The sequence below is a fragment of the Triticum urartu genome, chromosome 7, assembly GCF_003073215.2.
Source record: "Triticum urartu cultivar G1812 chromosome 7, Tu2.1, whole genome shotgun sequence".
Lineage (NCBI taxonomy): Eukaryota > Viridiplantae > Streptophyta > Magnoliopsida > Poales > Poaceae > Triticum > Triticum urartu.
The window spans coordinates 439,374,733-439,396,222 of record NC_053028.1 but is presented as its reverse complement, the minus strand read 5'-3'; the positions used below and the strand labels follow the sequence as shown (position 1 = coordinate 439,396,222).

Genomic DNA, 21,490 nt, shown 5'->3' with positions numbered 1-21,490 from the left:
TTACCTTGCAGCTCCTAAGGTCTATGGTGACGTGGAGCATTGTGGTTGGACTACGGAAGAAGAGGACTATGAACCCAAGGGAAAAGAGGAAACGAGCTCAGATGAAGATGAAGTCCCATTACCTCAACCTGGGGACATGCATGTGGAGTTCAAAAAGTCAAGCCTCCCTGATAGAGCAAATAAACCTAAGATCGAGTTTATCCCTTTTCGCCTCTTGCAGGAAAACAAACAGGAATTATGCAAGAAGATATTAAGCCTTGAGCAGGAGATCGATGATCTAAGGGATCAAAATTCTATCCTCAAGCCCAAATTAAGGATGAAGCCTACACCATCAACAAAACCAACACCTTCTTCACCGACAAAGAAGAACTGAGCATCGGGTATGGACACTCCCCTTGGCAACTGCCAAGCTTGGGGGAGTGCCCTGGTATCGTATCACCATCACTTTTATCTTTACCGTTCTACTTAGTTCGATCCTTTTGGTAATATCTTGATCTAGTAGAATAAAGTTTTAGTATGATCTAGTTGTGAGTTTTGCTTTATGATCCTTCTATGTAATCGAGTCCGTGAGCTATATATAATAAAGATTAGTGTTGAGTCAAGGGCTTGATTTATTTTGCTACGATCTTGAGGGAATAAAATAAAAGAGAAGAAATAAAAAGAAATAAAGAGATCATATGGATCTTATGGAGAGTAATGATCTCACATATAAAGAGTATGATGAATAAAAGTTGTTGAGAGTTGACAAACATAGTTTTGGTCATCGTTGCAATTAATAGGAAGTAATAAAGAAAGAGAGGTCTTCACATATAAATATACTATCTTGGACATCTTTTATGATTGTGAGCACTCATTAAAATATGACATGCTAAAGAGTTGACGTTGGACAAGGAAGACAACGTAATGGGTTATGTTTTCTTACATCTGAGATAAATTATATTGTCATGGATCATCCAACATGTTGAGCTTGCCTTTCCCTCTCATGCTAGCCAATTTCTTTGCACCAAGTAGAAATACTAGTTGTGCTTCCAAATATCCTTAAACCCATTTTTGCCATGAGAGTCCATCATACCTACCTATGGATTGAGTAAGATCCTTCAAGTAAGTTGTCATCGGTGCATGCAATAAAAATTGCCTTCTAAATATGTGTGATTTATTAATGTGGAGAAAATAAGCTTTATACGATCTTGTGATGTGGAAGAAATAAAAGCGACGGACTGCATAATAAAGGTTCATATCACAAGTGGCAATATAAAGTGACGTTCTTTTGCATTAAGATTTTGTGCATCCAACCATAAAAGCGCATGACAACCTCTGCTTCCCTCTGCGAAGGGCCTATCTTTTACTTTTATCTTCTACCTTATATAAGAGTCATGGTGATCTTCACCTTTCCTTTTTACATTTTATCCTTTGGCAAGCACAATTGTTGGAAAGATCCTGATATATATGGCTAATTGGATGTGGGTGTAACACCCTGGATGTAACTTGCCATATTTATAACTCCGACTCTTGTAATTTTCGGCTTTAAGTTATGAGATTTCCTTCGTGGTTGGGTTTTGTCTTTGTTTTGCATTTTGTCATGCATTTCATATCATGTCATCATGTGCATCGCATATCATGTCATCATGTGCATCGCATTTGCATACGTGTTCGTCTCATGCATCCGAGCATTTTCCCCGTTGTCCGTTTTGCAATCCGACACTCCCACATGCACCGGCGCACCCCTTTTGTCTCTTTTCGTGAGCGGGTGTTAAACGTCCTCGGAATGAACCGAGATTTGCCAAGTGGCCTTGGTACACCACGGGTAGACCGCTTGTCAAATTTCGTTCCATTTGGAGCTCGTTTGATGCTCAAACGGTTAACCACACCCTTCCAAAATGGCCCAATAACCCATCTAAACCATCTCCATGTCCTCCGTCGTCGGATCACGATCGTGTGGGCGAAAACTACACCTCATTTGGACACTCCAAACTCCCCCTACCTATAAATATGTGCACTCCTCCGAAATCCCGGGTCCCAAAACCCTAGTCTAGCCTCCTCCGTCGCCGGACACGTCCGGATCGGACCGGATGCGTCCGCGCCGCCGCCCACAGCCAATTGGCGAGCGCCATGTGTCCTTCACCGCCACCTCGCCACCATGGCTCGGCGATCCCGAGGAGGGCCCGCCTAGCCCATCGCGTCCCCGCCGGCCTCGCATGTCCTCGCCTCCGCTCCGCCCCCGCGCCGTCGACTGCTTGCGCGCCGGTTGTCGCCGGGCTCCACCGCCCGGAGCCGCCACTGCCAGGGAGGAGCCCTGCCGCCCTCCAAGGCTCACCCGACGCCGCTCGTCGCCAGGTTCGGCGGCTCCGCCCCCGCGCCTTCCCCGGACCCAGCAGCTCCGGCGCCGGCCCCGTCCTCCTCCTCACCGGATCTGACCTCCCCGCCAACTCCGGCCTCCTCCACGCCAACTTCGGCGAGTTTCTCCAGCGTGCCTCGAAAACTGTGCCAAGCTAACCCTAGATCCGGAGGGTGAGAAATTCCTCTTAAGTCTTTTTCTGAAATATTTTATGTCACTGTTCATCGCCCCATATCTCGGTGACCGTGACTCCGAATCATACATACCTTATATCAAATTGTTCGTCTTGATGAGCTCTTCACGTTAGAAGCATTCTCATGCATGTTCATGTTCATTATGATGCCATTTTCATTGATGAAAGAGTGCTATAAAATGTTAGCAGCTGCTACTTATCAGATCATGGTGATTTGTCATTTTGTTGCATTTGATGTGTGCATCATATGAGCATGAGCTCTACATGTGTTTTGAACTTCAACACGCCATATTTACAGAGGTGCTTGTCTTGTATTTTTGTGATCTATGTGGTGACTAGCACAAGCATGCAAAGTAGGCTCCACAATGTTGCTGTTTTCAGGGACTTGGGATTTTGCTAAGTCCTTGTCCTGTTGATATTTTGATGCCATGTAAACTTGATGCTACAGTGAAATCCATGCTTGTTTGGAGATACTTCAGTAAGGGTGTTTTGAATATGTGGTTATGCCCTATCCATCCATGCCTCTTTTTGCATTTATGGAGTGCGCTAGCATGTCTTGTTCTTGCTCTACTTTTGCCATAAAATGTTCCTAGCAGAATGTTAACATGTTAATCAATTTTGCCATGGTTGTTGTTAGTGATTCATGCATCCTGTGAACTTTCTCTTGCCATGGTTAGCTTCATGAACATGTCATCTTGCTGTTAGTATGATTTTTTTGTCATGCAATGCCTTATGGTGAGTGGCATGAGCTCGCAAAGTTGCCTTCATAATTCTGTTTATGCCATCCTCTGTTTTTTCTGCTAAGTCTGAAATTGTTAATAAAACTTGCTATGTTTACATGGGTGCCATCATATCTTCTGTGCCTTTTTGGCTCACGTTCAGTAAGGCACTTTTGTTCTATGCATTTAGTAGTTTCATGTTGTGCTTTGGTTTGCTATGATATGTTCCTATATCATGCGTTTTGCTAGCTCTAAACATTGCTTCCTAATGCTGTTTATGCCAAGTCTGTGACGCTGATATCTTTTGCACTTTTGCCATGCTTGTTTGGACCTGCTCTTGTGTGATTTAGCCGTATCTCAGTGTTCATGTTTTGTCAAGAATCGCGTGTACATCACTTCCATATGTTTTTTTGTTATGTTAGAGTGCAGTAGCTTAGTTTCTTGTTGCATGCTAAGTAGCATCATGCTGTTAATTACAGTTTTGCACCATCCTTGTTTTGCTTGCCATTTGCAAACCGTGCATCCGTTTCCGGTGATCTTTATATCGATTTCAACCGAAATCATCTCATCTTTCCAGAGGCATACTTGGTTTGCCAAGTTGATGCCTTGATCTTTCTTTTCCTTCCGGAGCACGCATATGCATTGCATATCACATCTCGCATATCATGCCATGTATTGTATCATGTTGCTTGTGCATTGCACCGTGATTGATTGTTGGTCCTTTGCTTGTGTTCATGCTTTGGGTAGAGCCAGGAGACGAGTACGTGACCAGGGAACCTGTTGAGTACGCTAACGAGGATCAAGCTTTCGACAACTCTGAGAACTTTGCAGGCAAGATGACCATACCCTCCATATCACTTCTATCTTTGCTTGCTAGTTGTTCGCTCTATTGCTATGTCGCGCTACCTACCACTTGCTATATCATGCCTCCCATATTGCCATGTCAAGCCTCTAACCCACCTTTCCTAGCAAACCGTTGTTTGGCTATGTTACCGCTTTTGCTCAGCCCCTCTTATAGCGTTGCTAGTTGCAGGTGAAGATGAAGCTTGTTCCATGTTGGAACATGGATATTGTTGGGATATCATTATTATCTCTTATTTACGTTAATGCATCTATATACTTGGTAAAGGGTGGAAGGCTCGGCCTTATGCCTGGTGTTTTGTTCCACTCTTGCCGCCCTAGTTTTCATCATACCGGTGTTATGTTCCTTGATTTTGCGTTCCTTACGCGGTTGGGTGATTATGGGAACCCCTTAACAGTTCGCTTTGAATAAAACTCCTCCAGCAAGGCCCAACCTCGGTTTTACCATTTGCCTACCTAAGCCTTTTTTCCCTTGGGTTCTGCGGACTCAAGGGTCATATTTATTTTAAACCCCCGGGCCAGTGCTCCTTTGAGTGTTGGTCCAAACTAGAGCACCGTGCGGGACCGTCCCTTGGCAACTTGGGTTATGTTAGTACCTGTACGCTTAGCTTATCTGGTGTGCCCTGAGAACGAGATATGTGCAACTCCTATCGGGATTTGTCGGCACAATCGGGTGGTCTTGCTGGTCTTGTTTTACCATCGTCGAAATGTCTTGTAACCGGGATTCTGAGACTAATCGGGTCATCCTGGGAGAAGGAATATCCTTCGTTGACCATGAGAGCTTGTGGTGGGCTAAGTTGGGACACCCCTGCAGGGTTTGAACTTTCGAAAGCCGTGCCCGTGGTTATGGGCAGATGGGAATTTGTTAATATCCGGTTGTAGAGAACTTGACACTTAACTAATTAAAATGAATCAACCACATGTGTAGCCGTGATGGTCTCTTTTCGGCGAAGTCCGGGAAGAGAACACGGTCTTGTGTTATGCTTGAATGTAAGTAGTTTCAGGATCACTTCTAGCTTCTCGACCGTGCGTTGCTTCTCTTCTCGCTCTCTTTTGCGTATGTTAGGCACCATATATGCTAGTGCTTGCTGCAACTCCACCTCACTACCCTCTCCTACCCATAAGCTTAAATAGTCTTGATCACGCGGGTGTGAGATTGCTGAGTCCTCGTGACTCACGGATACTTCCAAACAGTTGCAGGTGCCGACAATACCAGTGCAGGCGTTGCTACCGAACTCAAGTGGGAATTCGACGAAGACTTGGGTCGCTATTATGTTTCCTTTCCCGATGATCAGTAGTGGAGCCCAGTTGGGACGACCGGGGATCTAGCATTTCGGGTTGTCTTCCTTTATTTTGGTTCCGTAGTCGGACCTTTGTTTGTACCTTGGATGATGCATGGTTTATTTCTATATTGTGTGAAGTGGCGATTGTAAGCCGACTCTTTATCCTTTTCTTTTTCAGTACATGGGATGTGTAAAGATTACCCCTCTTGCGACAGACCTACCATGCAGCTGTGCCTCTAAGTCGTGCCCCGACACGTGGGAGATATAGCCGCATTGTGGGTGTTACAGTGGGTTTGCATGAATTATTATTGTTGACATTACCCTTGAGGTAAGAAGTTGGGAGGCAACACTATAAGCCCCTATCTTTCTCTGTGTCCGATTAAAACTACATACCCATAAGTATTGCGTGAGTGTTAGCAATTGTGAAAGACTAAATGATAGTTGAGTATGTGGACTTGCTGAAAAGCTCTTATGTTGACTCTTTCCTATGTTATGATAAATTGCAATTACTTCAATGACTGAGATTATAGTTTGTTAGTTTTCAATGAAGTTTATGATTCATACTTGAAATTGTGATTGAATTGTTACTTTAGCATAAGAGATCATATGATAATATATATATATGTTACTGTTCTAAGAATTATCATGATGCCCTCATGTCCGTATTTTATTTTTATCAACACCTCTATCTCCAAACATGTGGACATATTTTTCGATTTCGGCTTTCGCTTGAGGACAAGCGAGGTCTAAGCTTGGGGAGTTGATACGTCCATTTTGCATCATGCTTTTATATCGATATTTATTGCATTATGGGCTGTTATTACACATTATGTCACAATACTGATGCCTATTCTCTCTTATTTTACAAGGTTTACATGAAGAGGGGGAATGTCGGCAGCTGGAATTCTGGGCTAGAAAAGGAGCAAATATTAGAGACCTATTATACACATCTCCAAAAGTCCTGAAACTCCACGGGAGCACTTTTCAGGATATATAAAAAATTGGGTGCAAGAAGTACCAGAGGGGGCCACCCACCAGCCACGAGGGTGGGGGCGCGCCCTACCCCCTGGGTGCGCCCCCTGCCTCATGGGCCCCCTGGTGGCCCTCCGATGCCCATCTTTGGCTATATGGAGTCTTTTGTCCGAGAAAAAATCATAAGCAAGCTTTCGGGAAGAAACTCCGCCGCCACGAGGCGGAACCTTGGCGGAACCAATCTAGGGCTCCGACGGAGCTGTTCTGCCGGGGAAACTTCCCTTCGGGAGGGGGAAATCATCGCCATCGTCATCACCAACGATCCTCTCATCGGGAGGGGTTCAATCTCCATCAACATCTTCACCAGCACCATCTCATCTCAAACCCTAGTTCATCTCTTGTATTCAATCTTTGTATCCAAACCTCAGATTGGTACCTGTGGGTTGCTAGTAGTGTTGATTACTCCTTGTAGTTGATGCTAGTTGGTTTACTTGGTGGAAGATCATATGTTCAGATCCAATATGCATATTAATACCCCTCTGATTATGAACATGAATATGCTTTGTGAGTCGTTACGTTTGTTCCCGAGGACATGGGAGAAGTCTTGCTATTAGTAGTCATGTGAATTTGGTATTCGTTGTATATTTTGATGAGATGTATGTTGTAATCCCTCTAGTGGTGCCATGTGAACGTCGACTACATGACACTTCACCATTGTTTGGGCCTAGAGGGAGGCATTGGGAAGTAATAAGTAGATGATGGGTTGCTAGAGTGACAGAAGCTTAAACCCTAGTTTATGCGTTGCTTCGTAAGGGGCTGATTTGGATCCATATGTTTCATGCTATGGTTAGGTTTACCTTAATACTTCTGTTGTAGTTGCGGATGCTTGCAATGGGGGTTAATCATAAGTGGGATACTTGTCCAAGTAAGGACAGTACCCAAGCACCGGTCCACCCACATATCAAATTATCAAAGTACCGAACGCGAATCATATGAACGTGATGAAAAATAGCTTGACGATGTGTCCTCGGGAGCGCTTTCCTTCATATAAGAGTTTGTCCAGACTTGTCCTTTGCTACAAAAAGGATTGGGCCATCTTGCTGCACCTTATTTCCTTTTATTACTTGCTACTCGTTACAAATTACCTTATCACAAAACTATCTGCTACCGATAATTTCAGTGCTTGCAGAGAATACCTTACTGAAAACTGCTTATCATTTCCTTCTGCTCCTCGTTAGGTTCGACACTCTTACTTATCGAAAAGCTTCGATAGATCCCTACACTTGTGGGTCATCAGTGGCAACTTTCTTGCCTTTCTTCTTTGAAGTTCCTCTTTCTTTCCCTTTGCCCTTTTCTTGAAACTAGTGGTCTTGTTAACCATCAACACTTGATGCTATTTCTTGATTTCTACCTTCACCGATTTCAGCATCGCGAAGAGCTTGGGAATTACTTTCGTCATCCCTTGCATATTATAGTTCATCACTAAGTTCTAGTAACTTGGTGATAGTGACTACAGAACTTTGTCAATTACTATCTTATCTGGAAGATTAACTCCCACTTGATTCAAGCAATTATAGTACCCAGACAATTTGAGCACATGCTCACTAGTTCAGCTATTCTCCTCCATCTTGTTGGCAAAGTACTGTCAGAGGTCTTCTACCTCTCGACACGGGCATGAGTATTAAATACCAATTTCAACTCTTAGAACATCATGTATGCTCTGTGGCGTTCAAAACATTTTTGAAGTCCCGGTTCTAAGCCATAAAGCATGGTGCACTAAACTATCAAGTAGTCATCATATCGAGCTTTACCAAACGTTCATAACGTTTGTATCTGCTCCTGCAATAGGTCCGTCACCTAGCGGTGCATCAAGGACATAATTCTTCTGTGCAGCAATGGGGATAATCCACAGATCACGGACCTAGTCCGCATCATTGCTACTATCATCTTTCAACATACTTTTCTCTAGGAATATATCAAAAATAGACGGGGAGCTACATTGCGAGCTATTGATCTACAACATAGTTATGCAAATACTATCAGGACTAAGTTCATGATAAATTAAAGTTCAATTAATCATATTACTTGAGAACTCCCACTTAGATAGACATCCCTCCAGTCATCTAAATGATCACGTGATCCAAATCAACTAAACCATGTTCGATCATCACGAGAGATGGAGTAGTTTTCAATGGTGAACATCACTATGTTGATCATATCTACTATATAATTCACGCTCGACCCTTCGGTCTCCAGTGTTCCGAGGCCATATCTGCATATGCTAGGCTCGCCAAGTTTAACCTGAGTATTCCGCATGTGCAAAACTGGCTTTCACCCATTGTATGTGAACGTAGAGCTTATCACACCCGATCATCATGTGGTGTCTCGGCATGACGAACTGTCACAATGGTGCATACTCAGGGAGAACACTTATACCTTGAAATTTAGTGAGAGATCATCTTATAATGCTACCGTCGAACTAAGCAAAATAAGATACATAAAGGAAAAACATCACATGCAATCAAAATATGTGACATGATATGGCCATCATCATCTTGTGCCTTTGATCTCCATCTCCAAAGTACCATCATGATCTCCATCATCACCGGCATGACACCATGATCTCCATCATCTTGATCTCTATCAACGTGTCGTCACATGGTCGTCTCGCCAACTATTGCTTTTGCAACTATTGCTATCGCATAGCGATAAAGTAAATCAATTATATGGCGCTTGCATCTTATGCAATAAAGAGACAACCATAAGGCTTCTGCCAGTTGCTGATAACTTTAACAAAACATGACCATCTCATACAACATTTATATCTCATCACGTCTTGACCATATCACATCACAACATGCCTTACAAAAACAAGTTAAACGTCCTCTACTTTGTTGTTGCAAGTTTTACGTGGCTGCTACGGGCTAAGCAAGAACCGTTCTTACCTACGCATCAAAAACCACAACACGGTATAGTGATCAGAGTTTTGGATTTCGGCCAAAAAACACAATTTTCGACCGGAATTCGGCCATTTCATCCAGGCACGGTAGATATGTTTGCCGGCCTAATATTTTGGCCTTATTTGAATTTTTGGCCCAGCCCTGGTTTTGGCCCAGCCTCCCGTGGCCTTCCCATGCCGTAAAAGGTCCAAACAAAGTCTCGAACCCCAAAACCAGAACTCTCCTCTGTAAACGGTGGCGCCTTCCTCGCGCCTGATGTGCTCGCGCCGCCGCCGCCGCAGCCGTCTCTTGGCTTCGTGACCCCTGATTGTCCCTCCGTTGACTGCTCTTATCCATGGCGTGTGCTTCCTATGCGGTTTGCTGGGGCATAGGTGCACTCGTTCGAGCGGCTGGAACGGCGCCGGATGGTGGAGCAGTGCGGATGCCTGGGCAGCCTCATCTATCTACTACACTGGGAGCAAGCTGACTAGTAAGTTATGTGGGATTGGTGCTAGTTGAACTATTTGAGTTTACCAACTGAATCTATTTGTGGGTCACTGACTGTCGTTGTTCAGTTTGCTGTAGAAGTTCAATTTTTGTATAATTTTGGCCATTTTTCGTTCATATTTCGCCCAGTTTTCGTTCAAAGATTCAAATTTTGGATTGCTCTTTTCGTCCGAGATTTTCCCAAAAATATCCGAAATTACGAATTTCGTCCATTCCGTTCGTGGGCGGTAAAATTGGAAAAAAAAATCCAAAATCTTGATAGTGATTGCTTTCTGATCTTGAGAAAGAACCTTGTTCATTGAATCTGATTCAACTAAAGTTGGAGAAACTGACACCCACCAGCCACCTGTGTGCGAAGCACGCCGGTAGAACCAGTCTCGCGTAAGCGTACGCGTAATATCAGTCTGAGCCGCTTCATCCAACAATACCGCTGAATCAAGAATCAACTAGTGACGACAAGCAATATGTATATACCCACATCCACAACTCCTTTGTGTTCTACTCATGCATATAACATCTACGCATAAACCTGGCTCGGATGCCACTGTTCTGAAACGCAGTAATTTCAAAAAATTTCCTACGCACACGCAAGATCTATCATGGTGATGCATAGCAACGAGAGGGAAGAGTGTTGTCCACGTACCCTCGTAGACCGTAAGCGGAAGCGTTATGACAATGCGGTTGATGTAGTTGTACGTCTTCACGATCGACCGATCCTAGTACCGAAAGTACGACACCTCTGCGATCTGCACACGTTCGGCTCGGTGACGTCCCATGAACTCACGATCCAGCAGAGTGTCGAGGGAGAGCTTTGTCAGTATGACGGCGTGATGACGGTGATGATGATGCTACCGGAACAGGGTTTCGCCTAAGACCGCTACGATATGACCAAGGTGGATTATGGTGGAGGGGGCACCGCATACGGCTAAGAGATCAATGATAAACTTGTGTGTCTATGGGGTGCCCCTGGCCACGTATACAAAGGATGGAGGGAGGAGGAGGCCGATCCTCATAGGGCGCGCTCAAAGTGTGGAGTCCTACTAGGACTCCCTAGTCCTAGTAGGATTCCAGCTCCAACATGAAATAGGAAAAAGGGAAGGGAGAAGGAGAAGGAAGGAAGGGGGCGCCCCCCTTTCCCTAGTCCAATTCGGACCAGTCCATAGAGAAGGGGCGTGGCCACCCTTGAGGCCTTTCTCTCCTTTCCCGTATGGCCCATTAAGGCCCAATACGAATTTCCGTAACTCTCTGGTACTCCGAAAAATACCCGAATCACTCGAAACCTTTCCGATGTCCGAATATAGCCTTCCAATATATCGATCTTTACGTCTCGACCATTTTGAGACTCCTAGTCATGTCCCCGATCTCATCCGGGACTCCGAACAAACTTCGGTCATCAAATCACATAACTCATAATACAAATCGTCACCGAATGTTAAGCGTGCGGACCCTACGGGTTCGAGAACTATGTAGACATGACTGAGACACGTCTCCGGTCAATAATCAATAGCGGAACCTGGATGTTCATATTGGCTCCCAGATATTCTACGAAGATCTTTATCGGTCAAACCGCATAACGATATACGTTGTTCCCTTTGTCATCGGTATGTTACTTGCCCGAGATTCGATCGTCGATATCCTCATACCTAGTTCAATATCGTTACCGGAAAGTATCTTTACTCGTTCCATAATGCATCATCCCGTAACTAACTCATTAGTCATAATGCTTGCAAGGCTTAGAGTGATGTGCATTACCGAGAGGGCCCAGAGATACCTCTCTGATACACAGAGTGACAAATCCTAATCTCGATCTATGCCCACTCAACAAACACTGTTGGAGACACCTGTAGAGCATCTTTATAATCACCCAGTTACGTTGTGATGTTTGATAGCACACAAGGTGTTTCTCCGGTATTCGGGAGTTGCATAATCTCATAGTCAGAGGTACATGTATAAGTTATGAAGAAAGCAGTAGCAATAAAACTGAACGATCATCATGCTAAGCTAACGGATGGGTATTGTCCATCACATCATTCTCTAATGATGTGATCCCGTTCATCAAATGACAACACATGTCCATGGCTAGAAAACTTAACCATCTTTGATTAACGAGTTAGTCAAGTAGAGGTATACTAGGGACACTCTGTTTGTCTATGTATTCACACATGTAATAAGTTTCCGGATAATACAACTCTACATGAATAATAAACATTTATCATGATATAAGAAAATATAAATAACAACTTTATTATTGTCTCTATGGCATATTTCCTTCAAGACCATCCTCCTCTTTTCATGAAAGCCTTCGGCGAGGAGGCATTAACAAAATTGGTAGTGAGAGCGTGTATCCCCATGGATATCTGTTGTGCATTCTAAGTAGTCTCATTGTGTACCAATTTGCGCCTTTCCCACCACAAGTACCAGGATGATATGGCAATCATGTCACGCACATTTCGAGTGCCCATAATACATAGTTCCTGATCTGGTAATGAAAGTAAATATTTCAAGAATGCCTCACCCGCATAGTCTATTTTACAAGCTTTGTCGATAATATCGTCCATCCCTAGTCTTCTCCAAACTTCTTTTGCTATGTCACATAGAAACAACAGATGTTCTGTGTCTTCTGGCCCAGATGAGCAGGCAGGACACTCAGGCGAGACTTTCACATGTCTATTAGCTAACTTAACACGACAAGGAAGAATGCCGTAAAGTGTACGCCAAATAAATATTTCAACCTTTGCCAGACAAGCAAGTTTCCAAATCCTCCCCCAAATAGGATTGATCGTGGTACGTCCCATCCCATTGGTATGTCATAACTTATTCCCATATTGGTGGTTCCATTCCACAAAATAAGCAGACCGAACCGAAAAGATCCCTTTTTTTGTGAAATTCCAAGCTACGAAATCTGGCATATCATGTTGCGATATCGGGATCGCAAGCACTGGCTGAACATCAATAGGCCATAGAGTCTGTCTGAAAAGATCTTCATCCCAACTATTTAGGATTGGATCAATCAAATCTGCTACCTTCCGTAACAACTGGCCTCATGGATCCTTCATACATCCTACCAAATACATCTTCATGTCTATCTCAGGCCACCTGCATTTTTTTTAGGTGACTCAGGCCACCTGCGTTTTTTTTTGAGAATCACTCAGGCCACCTGCAGATTTGCGGTGCTGGCAAATGGGCCTTTGTCTTTTTTTTTAACTCCTGCCGCTGCCTTTGCTGGTGGGCCGTGGATCAGCTAGGTTTTTTTTTTTTGAGGAATGAGGAGCAGCTAGGGTGTGCGTGTACCCCGGATTTTGCGCTGTGTGTAGTTGCTGGTCTGTGGCTTCGGCTGTTTGTGTGGTTAGAGATGGGAGCAGAGCACCTATTTGGGTCGCTGTGTGGGGTGCAATTTTTCATTTTGTTTTTTCTTAAATAATTCAGGATTTTAAAAATTTTCATTTTTTGAAAATTTGAAAACATTTTAAAGAATCATAATATGTTCGTGGATTCAAAAAATCCTGATTTTGAAAAAAATTCGCATATTCAAAAAACTTCATGATTCTGAAACAAAAATGTGCGGGAAATCAAAACATATTCATTATTTTGAATAAATGTTTGTGAAATTGAACAAATGGTTGCAAATTCAAAATGGTTCATGATTTTTTTAAATGTTTACAAAATTCAAAAAAATTCATAAACTTCGAAAAATTGTTCCCAATTTCCAAAAAAGTCTTTGCCGATACAGAAAATGTTCGTCGATTCAAAAAAAAAGTTCACAGGTTTCTAGAACATTTTTTGTGCAGGCTCACCGGGCATATATCTTAGGGCTGCAGGCTTACTCAGAATCAATCTTAGGGGTGCGAGGTGGAGACTCATCGGAAAAATATGTTGGTTTGTCGTGGTTAGAGGATGGCCAGGGCAGCACTAGCACAACGGTGGGCGCGATTGAGGGGAGGGTGTGGCCTGCGAAGCTGGTGTGGGCGCGTCGCCGTCCGTGGGCGGCGGGACGGTTAGGTTGGTGGTAGCTGGCAGCTCGGGGTAGAAGATGAATAGGGCAAAATGTTCGGAGGTAGAAGAAGGCATCTAGTCCGTTGTTATGCATCTAGCTAGTTGCTAAGACTCATCTTAATGTCTAAATCATTAATAATCGCAAACAAATCCTCCTTCTCTTTATCATAGTAACCACTCATATTCTTAGTTAGCCAAACCCCTGAAATAGATCATTTACGACCTTTAGGGGTTTTGGCTAACTAATAATTTCTGAAGTAGATCAACCTTAATATTCGTGGGATTGCTTTTCTTTCCCCTCTCGCAAGGCGACTAGAGAAAACCTTCCTCCCCTCGGTCTTCGTCGATGAAGCCCGTGAATTTGCCTCCCCTCCGCCTGCCGCTCCGGCTGCCGGTGGCGGGAAGGGGATTTCTAGTGCCTCATCTCCGACGGGGCGGTGTTTGGACGGATGGCGGCGCTTTTTCTTTGAGTCAGTCTTCCGGGCTCTGATCCTCCTCAAGTTCGTTTGCTGAGACGGAGCTCCAGCGTAGATTCCTGCCAGCTCCTCGGGGCAGTGAGATTAGGGTTTCTCGCGTTGCGTACGCAACGGCGATATTTGATGTCAAATTCTTCAGATTGATTCAAGAATTCAACGGCGATGACTGCGGCTCTTGGACGCTGGTCCATAGGGGCAGGTGCATGAAGACTCCCCGGCTGTTATCGACAAGGTCAGGCCGGCTCTAATATGGGAGCGGTGACAACGGCGCATCGTTCTGACGGTGGCAATGGTCGTTCGGTGGTCCATGGACCTCGATATAATTTTTATTATGTTTGAGATGTTTTATACTTCCGATGAATCTTTATATATCTAATCTTTTCACAAAATGAAAAAGATCATTTACGTCCTTCAGAGCTGAAAAAAGAGACAACCGTCAGACCATGTATCAAAATGGTATGTTGGTTGTTTCTCTGGTATTTGATTTGATTTTATCAAATCAAGGAACAAGAAAAAATAAATCAAACAACCCAGCCGATTGAAATGGATGGATGCAAAAAGTAGGTCCAACTTAAACAGTTCCAAACGTAATACACAAACTTAGGAAAGTCTAGTTTAAAGAGACGACCCCTCCATGCAGAGATGGATGGAGCACTACACAACAAAACACATGGCAATGTAATTAACCAAACTAAAGTCTAGCTGATGGCACATTAATCCTGGACGATCATTCTGGAGAGGGACTGGCAGCCCAGAGACAGAAAACTAAAAGAGAAGTCAATACCCGAACCAACCGCCCTTGCAAAGTGTTGCCTGCTTGCGTGCTTCTGAATTTGTCATGGCATGCAAATGATAACGTAATTAAGATAAAGGGTTTGTGCTTAGTCTACTATGAAGCAAACACGAACATGTAAATGTGTAGATGAGCTGGGATTAGGTAACTAAGAAACACAACTCAGAGCCTATGACATGTCAATGCGTGCATCTATCTGCAGCCATGATCATAGGACCTAGGTTGTGTTCCTCCATGGTTGGTCCCTTCATCTTGCGATATATGATGGTGTTGTGCTTGTGGTGGTGGTGGTGGTGGTGGTGATTGGATTATGCATGGGAAGAAGAAAGAAAGGGGATTATGCATGGGAAGAAGAAAGAAAGGGGATTATGCATGCAATGCAAACAACACTTGGCAAGGAGAGTCTGCGGTGCGTTCTTGACTTCCCACATTGCTAAACCTCCGGACCCGCTCTTGGCCCCTCTTGATCTCCTGCCCAAAACCAAGTAAAATGATATCGAATCAGCAATTCCAGTCATTTTATAGTAGATCACTTCATGCATTCGTTCTTGACCTACTACTTACCATTGCGTACGATGGATCGATGGCGGTCACCGGTTGGAGGCGGCGCCGGCGTTGTCCCCGGGGCTGACGACGACGGCGGCCTTGATGCGGTCGACGGTGCAGGCAATGAGGCTGTTGACGGTGGCGACGGATCCCAGCGAGAGCTTGGCTGTGGGCACGGAGTCGACGAGGATCTGGAAGGCGACAGTGAGGAGCGAGCCGCCGGCATCCGGCGCCCCGGCCGGCCCGTCAGGAAGGATGGCGAACCCGGACGGCAGCAGCGCCACGTAGTCCGGGTCCCCGCCGTTGAGCACCACGTTCATGGCCACCACGTCCACCGGCGCGTACACCACATACGACCCCGTCGCGTCCGTGCAGCATTCCTGCAGGATCAGCATGTTGCTCTGGTTCGAGTTCGCGTTCTGCATGGAATGATCATGTCGTTGTCAGCCATGGCCATGAAACAGGAGGCAGTAATAATGGAGTAATGTGTATATAGGTACTGACGTTGACGCGGAGGAGTGAGACGGCGTTGCCGTGGTGGCTGCCGTTGGCGATGTGGGCCATCTCCTGGACGACGCCGCCATTGGAGAGGATGTCCCATTCGCTGCGGGTGGAGTCGTCGCGCAGGAAGCCGAAGACGCGGGAGGGCGGGACGGGGAGCCAGAAGGAGGTGGCGGCGTTGAGGATGATACCCGGCGGGCGGCCGGGGTCGTCGACGCTCTTGCGGGTCATCACGCGCACGTCCTCCGCGCCACTGCCAGAGAGCGTCGTCCACTGGTGCGTAGTCGACGCAGTCACCCCGCCGCAGAAGCTCGCCGTCATCCTCTCCGCCAGCTTCAGCATGCTCCTCCGCCCCTCCGCCGTCGTGATCACGTCGCCGCCTGAGGAGGGCACGGTGGCCATAGCGCTCGCCAGCCTCTCGCACTGCCGCTTCAGCGTCGACGTCCACCGCCGCGCGCCGAATGCCAGCCCAGAGTTCACCAGGGGCCTGTACAGATCGTGCACCATGGCATCGTCACCGGCCTCGACGTGCTCCACCCACGTCACCTTGGAGTAGCCGTTGGGCATCTCCTGGATGAGGCAGCCGGAGGCGCGGCGGCGAAAGTGCCCGCCCACCCGCGTAGCGGAACGGAGACCGTCGAGGGAGACGTCGACGACGGCCCATGCGCCGCCCGGATGCTGCTTGCAGTAGCGCAGGAACTGGGTGTCCCGCGTCGGCACCAGCGGCGATGGCATCTGAAATTCGGCGGACATGAGCTGCAGCGCGCCGTCGTGATTGCCGGCGACGCCGGTGGAGAGCACGTCAAGCGTGGCCGCCCGGGATACGATGCTCGAGAAGAGCGCCGACCACTGACGCACGTCCATGAGCATCTCGACGAGGCTGACGTGGTTCATGATGACAACGTCCGTCTCCCGCGACGCCTCCGACCGGAGCTCCGGCGACTTGGGGCCGAGTGCACCCCGTGGGAAGGCGCGAGCATACTCCTCCTCGCCGAGCGCCTCGCCATCGAGGGATGGCACCCAGAGAGGCTCCCCGAGCTGCGCCATCCGGACCAGCTCCTCCATGGCAGCCACGGCCAGCTCGATCACCATCGGCTTATCGAACTCAGCACCTCCAAACATGCTGGGCATGCCCAGGTGGTCGAGCGCAGAGCGGCCGGAAGACTGCGGTGGCAGTGGCGGGTAGGCAGCGGAGGCTACAGCCACCCCGGCGCCGGGCTTGCCGCCGACGTACTTGGCGGCGATGGCGGAGATCCTGTCGATCTCGTCGCGGAGGCGCGCGTTCTCGACGCGCAGGTGGTGCTCGTCGAAGGACATCTCCCCGATGGCCGCCGGGCCGCCGCAGTTTGGGCACGACGCGTTGGCCAGCGCTTCCTTGTACCTCATGTTCTCCGCCCTCAGCTTCTCGTTCTCCGTCCTGAGTGCCGTGTTCTCCTGCCTCTCGTGCTGCGTCTGCGAGACATGGATGCATGCACGTACGTCAATTACGAGGCACTGACGTATGGTATGGGCTATGGACCATGGAATGGATCCTGCATGGATGGACCCTGGACGGATGAAGGTTTTTGGTTACGTACCTTGATCTGGGTGCGCTTGTTCTGGAACCAGAACTTGACCTGGAGGGGCTCGAGGGAGAGGCTGCGGCTGAGCTCCTTGCGCTGCTTGTCGTCGGGGTGGGGGCACTCCTTGAAGAAGGCCTCAAGCTCCTGGATCTGGTGCTGGGTGTGACGGTGGTAGCGCTTCTTCTTCCGGGGATGCTGCCCGGCCGGGTCCTCTTGCTCATCGTCCTCCCCGCCGCCGCCTTCCCCGCCGTCGAGGTTGTTGTCGCTTCCCGTACCTGACTTGCTCATCTCCAGCTCTTCGTTGTTGTTGCTGCTGTTGTTGTTGCCCCCTCCGTGGGGGCCACGGGCATCGCTCTCGCTCGTGGCCGCCTGCTGGTGGGGGTGGTGGTGGTGCTGGGGAAGAAGAAGATGGTGATCAACCATCTGGTGCTGCAGCATTGCTGGGAGCTGGTGGTGGTGCATCCCATCCATCAAGTTCTGCATTGCAAAGTCAATAATTCAATGACTTAATTGTGGGAAGCAATTGAAGAAATTAACATGCTGCAGCTAGCTAGTCTACTTCATTGCATCTTGATATTGACCTGCAAATTTGTAGTACTTGCTGAACAGAAAGTTGGGTACCGAATTAAAGGCTTGGGAATCGCTTCTGATTTGAAGCGTACATGAAATGAGGAAATTAAGAAAATCTAGAAACAGTATAAATTGCACATGGAGCACCATTGAGCACTGACTAGATAACATTTTTGGTAGGTACAAGAGGAATTAGAGGCTTGGAAATTGCTATACTGATTTGAAGTGTAGATAAAATTGGGAAAAAACCGAGTTTGAAATGCGAGAGTTCTGAAACGAGTTAGAGTGGAGATAGAAAACCAAGAAACCAAATATTAATTGCACACATGGAGTACCAGTGAGTACTGACTAGGAAGCACTGCTGGGAAATTTGGTACATTTTGGAAAGCAATAAATACTGGAAAAACATATAGAGTGGGCTGGGATAGTAGTCTACTATACAGGCCCAACCCCAGCTTGAGAAATAAAGGAGCAAGTTAATGCTCCATGTATACATCCAAGTGCAGGCACCAACCATATAGGCATGTGTGCATGATGTATATATCTTTCGTTTCATTTCTCAGGTTAGACATGAAAGCAACAAATTAAGCCTTGAGATATGAGTGACATGATTCCTTTTTTGGCTTTTGGTATTTAACTCCGCAGCGAGGAACTTAAATATTGCACATGCCTTCTTTTTTGAAGAGCAGAAGCAGTACTCCCCCGTCAACACTTGATGAACACATACATGTAGTAATATGCATGCATGTACTCCGAATGAATTGATTAAGCTATTTTGTACCCTTCGAAAATACTACTACTAGCAAGTGCGATGAACTGGTTAAGTACAGATTTGATTGTGCATGAAACAAGAGCAATGCGGAGAGGCTGTCCGGCCGGGCCATGCTCAATTTGTTTCCTGTTTGATGCAAAACCTCGATGCGGTGCGGCAACAAGGAAAGGGAATAATAAAACTCTTCCATTATCTGAAATGGAAAGAATTTATATAGAGAGAGAGGTGCAGAAGATTAAGTAAGTAACCTGGCCGAGGGAGAGCGCGGAGGAGGAGGAGGAGGCGTAGGCGACGCCGGCGCCGTTGCTCCGGCCAATCATGTTGCGTCCTGGGATCATCATCCCTCCGGGCATGCCACTTCTGATCTCCTTATTCAGCGACGCGGAAACCCTAGGCAGGAACCCACCCGCACCAGGCAACGGCTCGTGCGACTCGCATGCAGCAGCGCGCGGATCGAAGCTAGCTGGCTACGCACTTTGTCGATCCGTCGAGCGATTCCCGAGCTCAGATCTATGTGATACCTCCGCCGCCGCCACGCACGGAGTAAATCAGCAGCTAGCTACGCGCTTCGTCGGTCGATTCACCACCGCGAGCGAGCGAGCAGGCCGAGGAAGCTCTGGTCGGCGGAAGGCGGTGCGGGAGACGAGTGGATCGGGGAGGAAGGGGAAGCGAGGAAGGCCGGGGAAGGGAGGGGAAGAGAGGAGGATGGATGGAGACGGAGGGGAGGGGAGGGGAGGGTGCGCGTATTGAATGGGCGGAGTTATTGCGGAGAGTAGCTAGCGAGAGGAGGGTGCAATGGCATTCATTGCGGCCATGGCGTGGAGTTATTGCGCAGCATGCCTCTCTCACTCCTCTCTACCCCGGCCGGCCCTGTGAGTTTTAGAGAGAGAAACTCGACTGTAGCGGGGGAGACGGGAGAGCGATGCGGCGGTACAGATCGTGTCTATACGTACGTGTACGTGCTCAGATTTGTGGGTATCCGACCATCGATCGATCATCGTTTTACCTCCGTTAGGATGAGATGATGCTTTTCCTTTTCTTCTTCGTCTTCTCGACGCCAAATCAGTTGGTAATTAAACTTTGGATACAGGAGGCGGGAGCACGTACGTTTCTACTTTGGACGCATAAATTCTTGGGGAGACGAGTACTGTACGCGCGCGCTGGGTGGAGCGAGGCGGTCTAGCTCCAGAATTTATTGCGTGCATGAACTACACATGCACATATGCATGCATGCATGCACACCATCGACCATGAAGTTATGGGCCGGGGGGAAATGTAGTATACTAGGCCGGTTAACTGGGCTGTGAAGGTATATCAGTATGTGTCTGTGTCACTGCTCTTGCTGTGAGCCTGTGAAGATCAAGGGAAGGAAAACAAATGCAGTTCTCATCTGCTGAATTCATCATTTTCGCTTGGTTAATTCGGTTGAATGCATGACATACCTGACCACCCGTGAATGTATTTTTTCTCTTCGAGGACACTAATAGAAAACAGGGCTTTGGTTGAGGCCTGGGTAAGGGCATTAATCCGGTTCGTGAGGCCAGGGCGCTGGCCGGGCCTTTGGGGCCATTGGTTCCGATTTGTCTGACACTTTTGGTCCCGGTTTCAGACACGAACCGGGACCAATGGGCCTCGCTCCTGGCCCAGCACCTTCAGTCTCGGTTGGTGGCTAGAACCGGGACAGCCCGCCCCTGCCCGCGAACAGATCCGGATCCACTGCTCTGTTTTTTTGGCCGGTCGTGGGAGAAGTGTGTTGCTCTAGCTCACCTCCTATGCACATGAGGTGTTCGATGAAATGCTCGAGCCACACTTAAGCTTTCTCCTCTCCAAGCTCCTTGTCCAAACTTCATTTTTCTCAAGATTTGTCTAGGTTTGGCGGTTCATCCTATCCCGTCCCCGTCCTCACCGCCGTCGATCGCCCGCACCGATCTCGTCACCGGCACCATCGTGGTGAGCCTCTTGTTCTTATCTTCTTTCTAAAAGAAAAAAAATCTTGTATAATTTAGATAGATACTTGTATAATTTTCTTACTTTATTATTGTTTGTTATTATATAGTGTGATGGTTTTGGTGTTCATCCCCGTCGGCCCTCGTCTTGTCTATGATTCGGATGTGGTATATTATCTTTTATAACTATTTGTTTCATTTAGTGTTTATGACATTTATGATAATTATGCCGACCAACGTGATATAGATGTTTTTATCTAGGAGGTATGTGAACCGGAAATTCCATCCGACCCTCTTGTCGAGAGGTTAAATTTAGTTAAAAAAGAAAACAATTATTTGAAGAAAAAATTAAAAAGAATTGAGGAGAAGATGAAATTGGAGTTGCATGTTGCGGGTGTCGTCGATGATCACAAGATCAAGATGTATGCAATGCGCTTGAAGATTAGAAATATTAGAAAATATGCCATTCATACTAAGGCTTGGTATCATTATGCCGTTGGATCAATTATTACCTTAGTTGCG

At 46.9% G+C, this 21,490-nt stretch overlaps 1 protein-coding gene across 1 annotated transcript; it reads right to left on the bottom strand.

Annotated features, from left to right (window-relative positions):
- Positions 1-14,795: 14,795 nt before the first annotated feature.
- LOC125518700 (homeobox-leucine zipper protein ROC7-like) lies at positions 14,796-19,758 on the bottom strand. The gene is made up of 5 exons (XM_048683526.1): positions 19,271-19,758; positions 17,696-18,157; positions 16,122-17,570; positions 15,636-16,036; positions 14,796-15,542 (listed from the first exon to the last, which is right to left on the bottom strand). Exons 1-4 carry the CDS (start codon positions 19,373-19,375, stop codon positions 15,662-15,664), a joined length of 2,391 nt encoding a protein of 796 aa, XP_048539483.1. The 5' UTR covers positions 19,376-19,758; the 3' UTR covers positions 14,796-15,542; positions 15,636-15,661.
- Between the last annotated feature and the right edge of the window lie 1,732 nt (positions 19,759-21,490).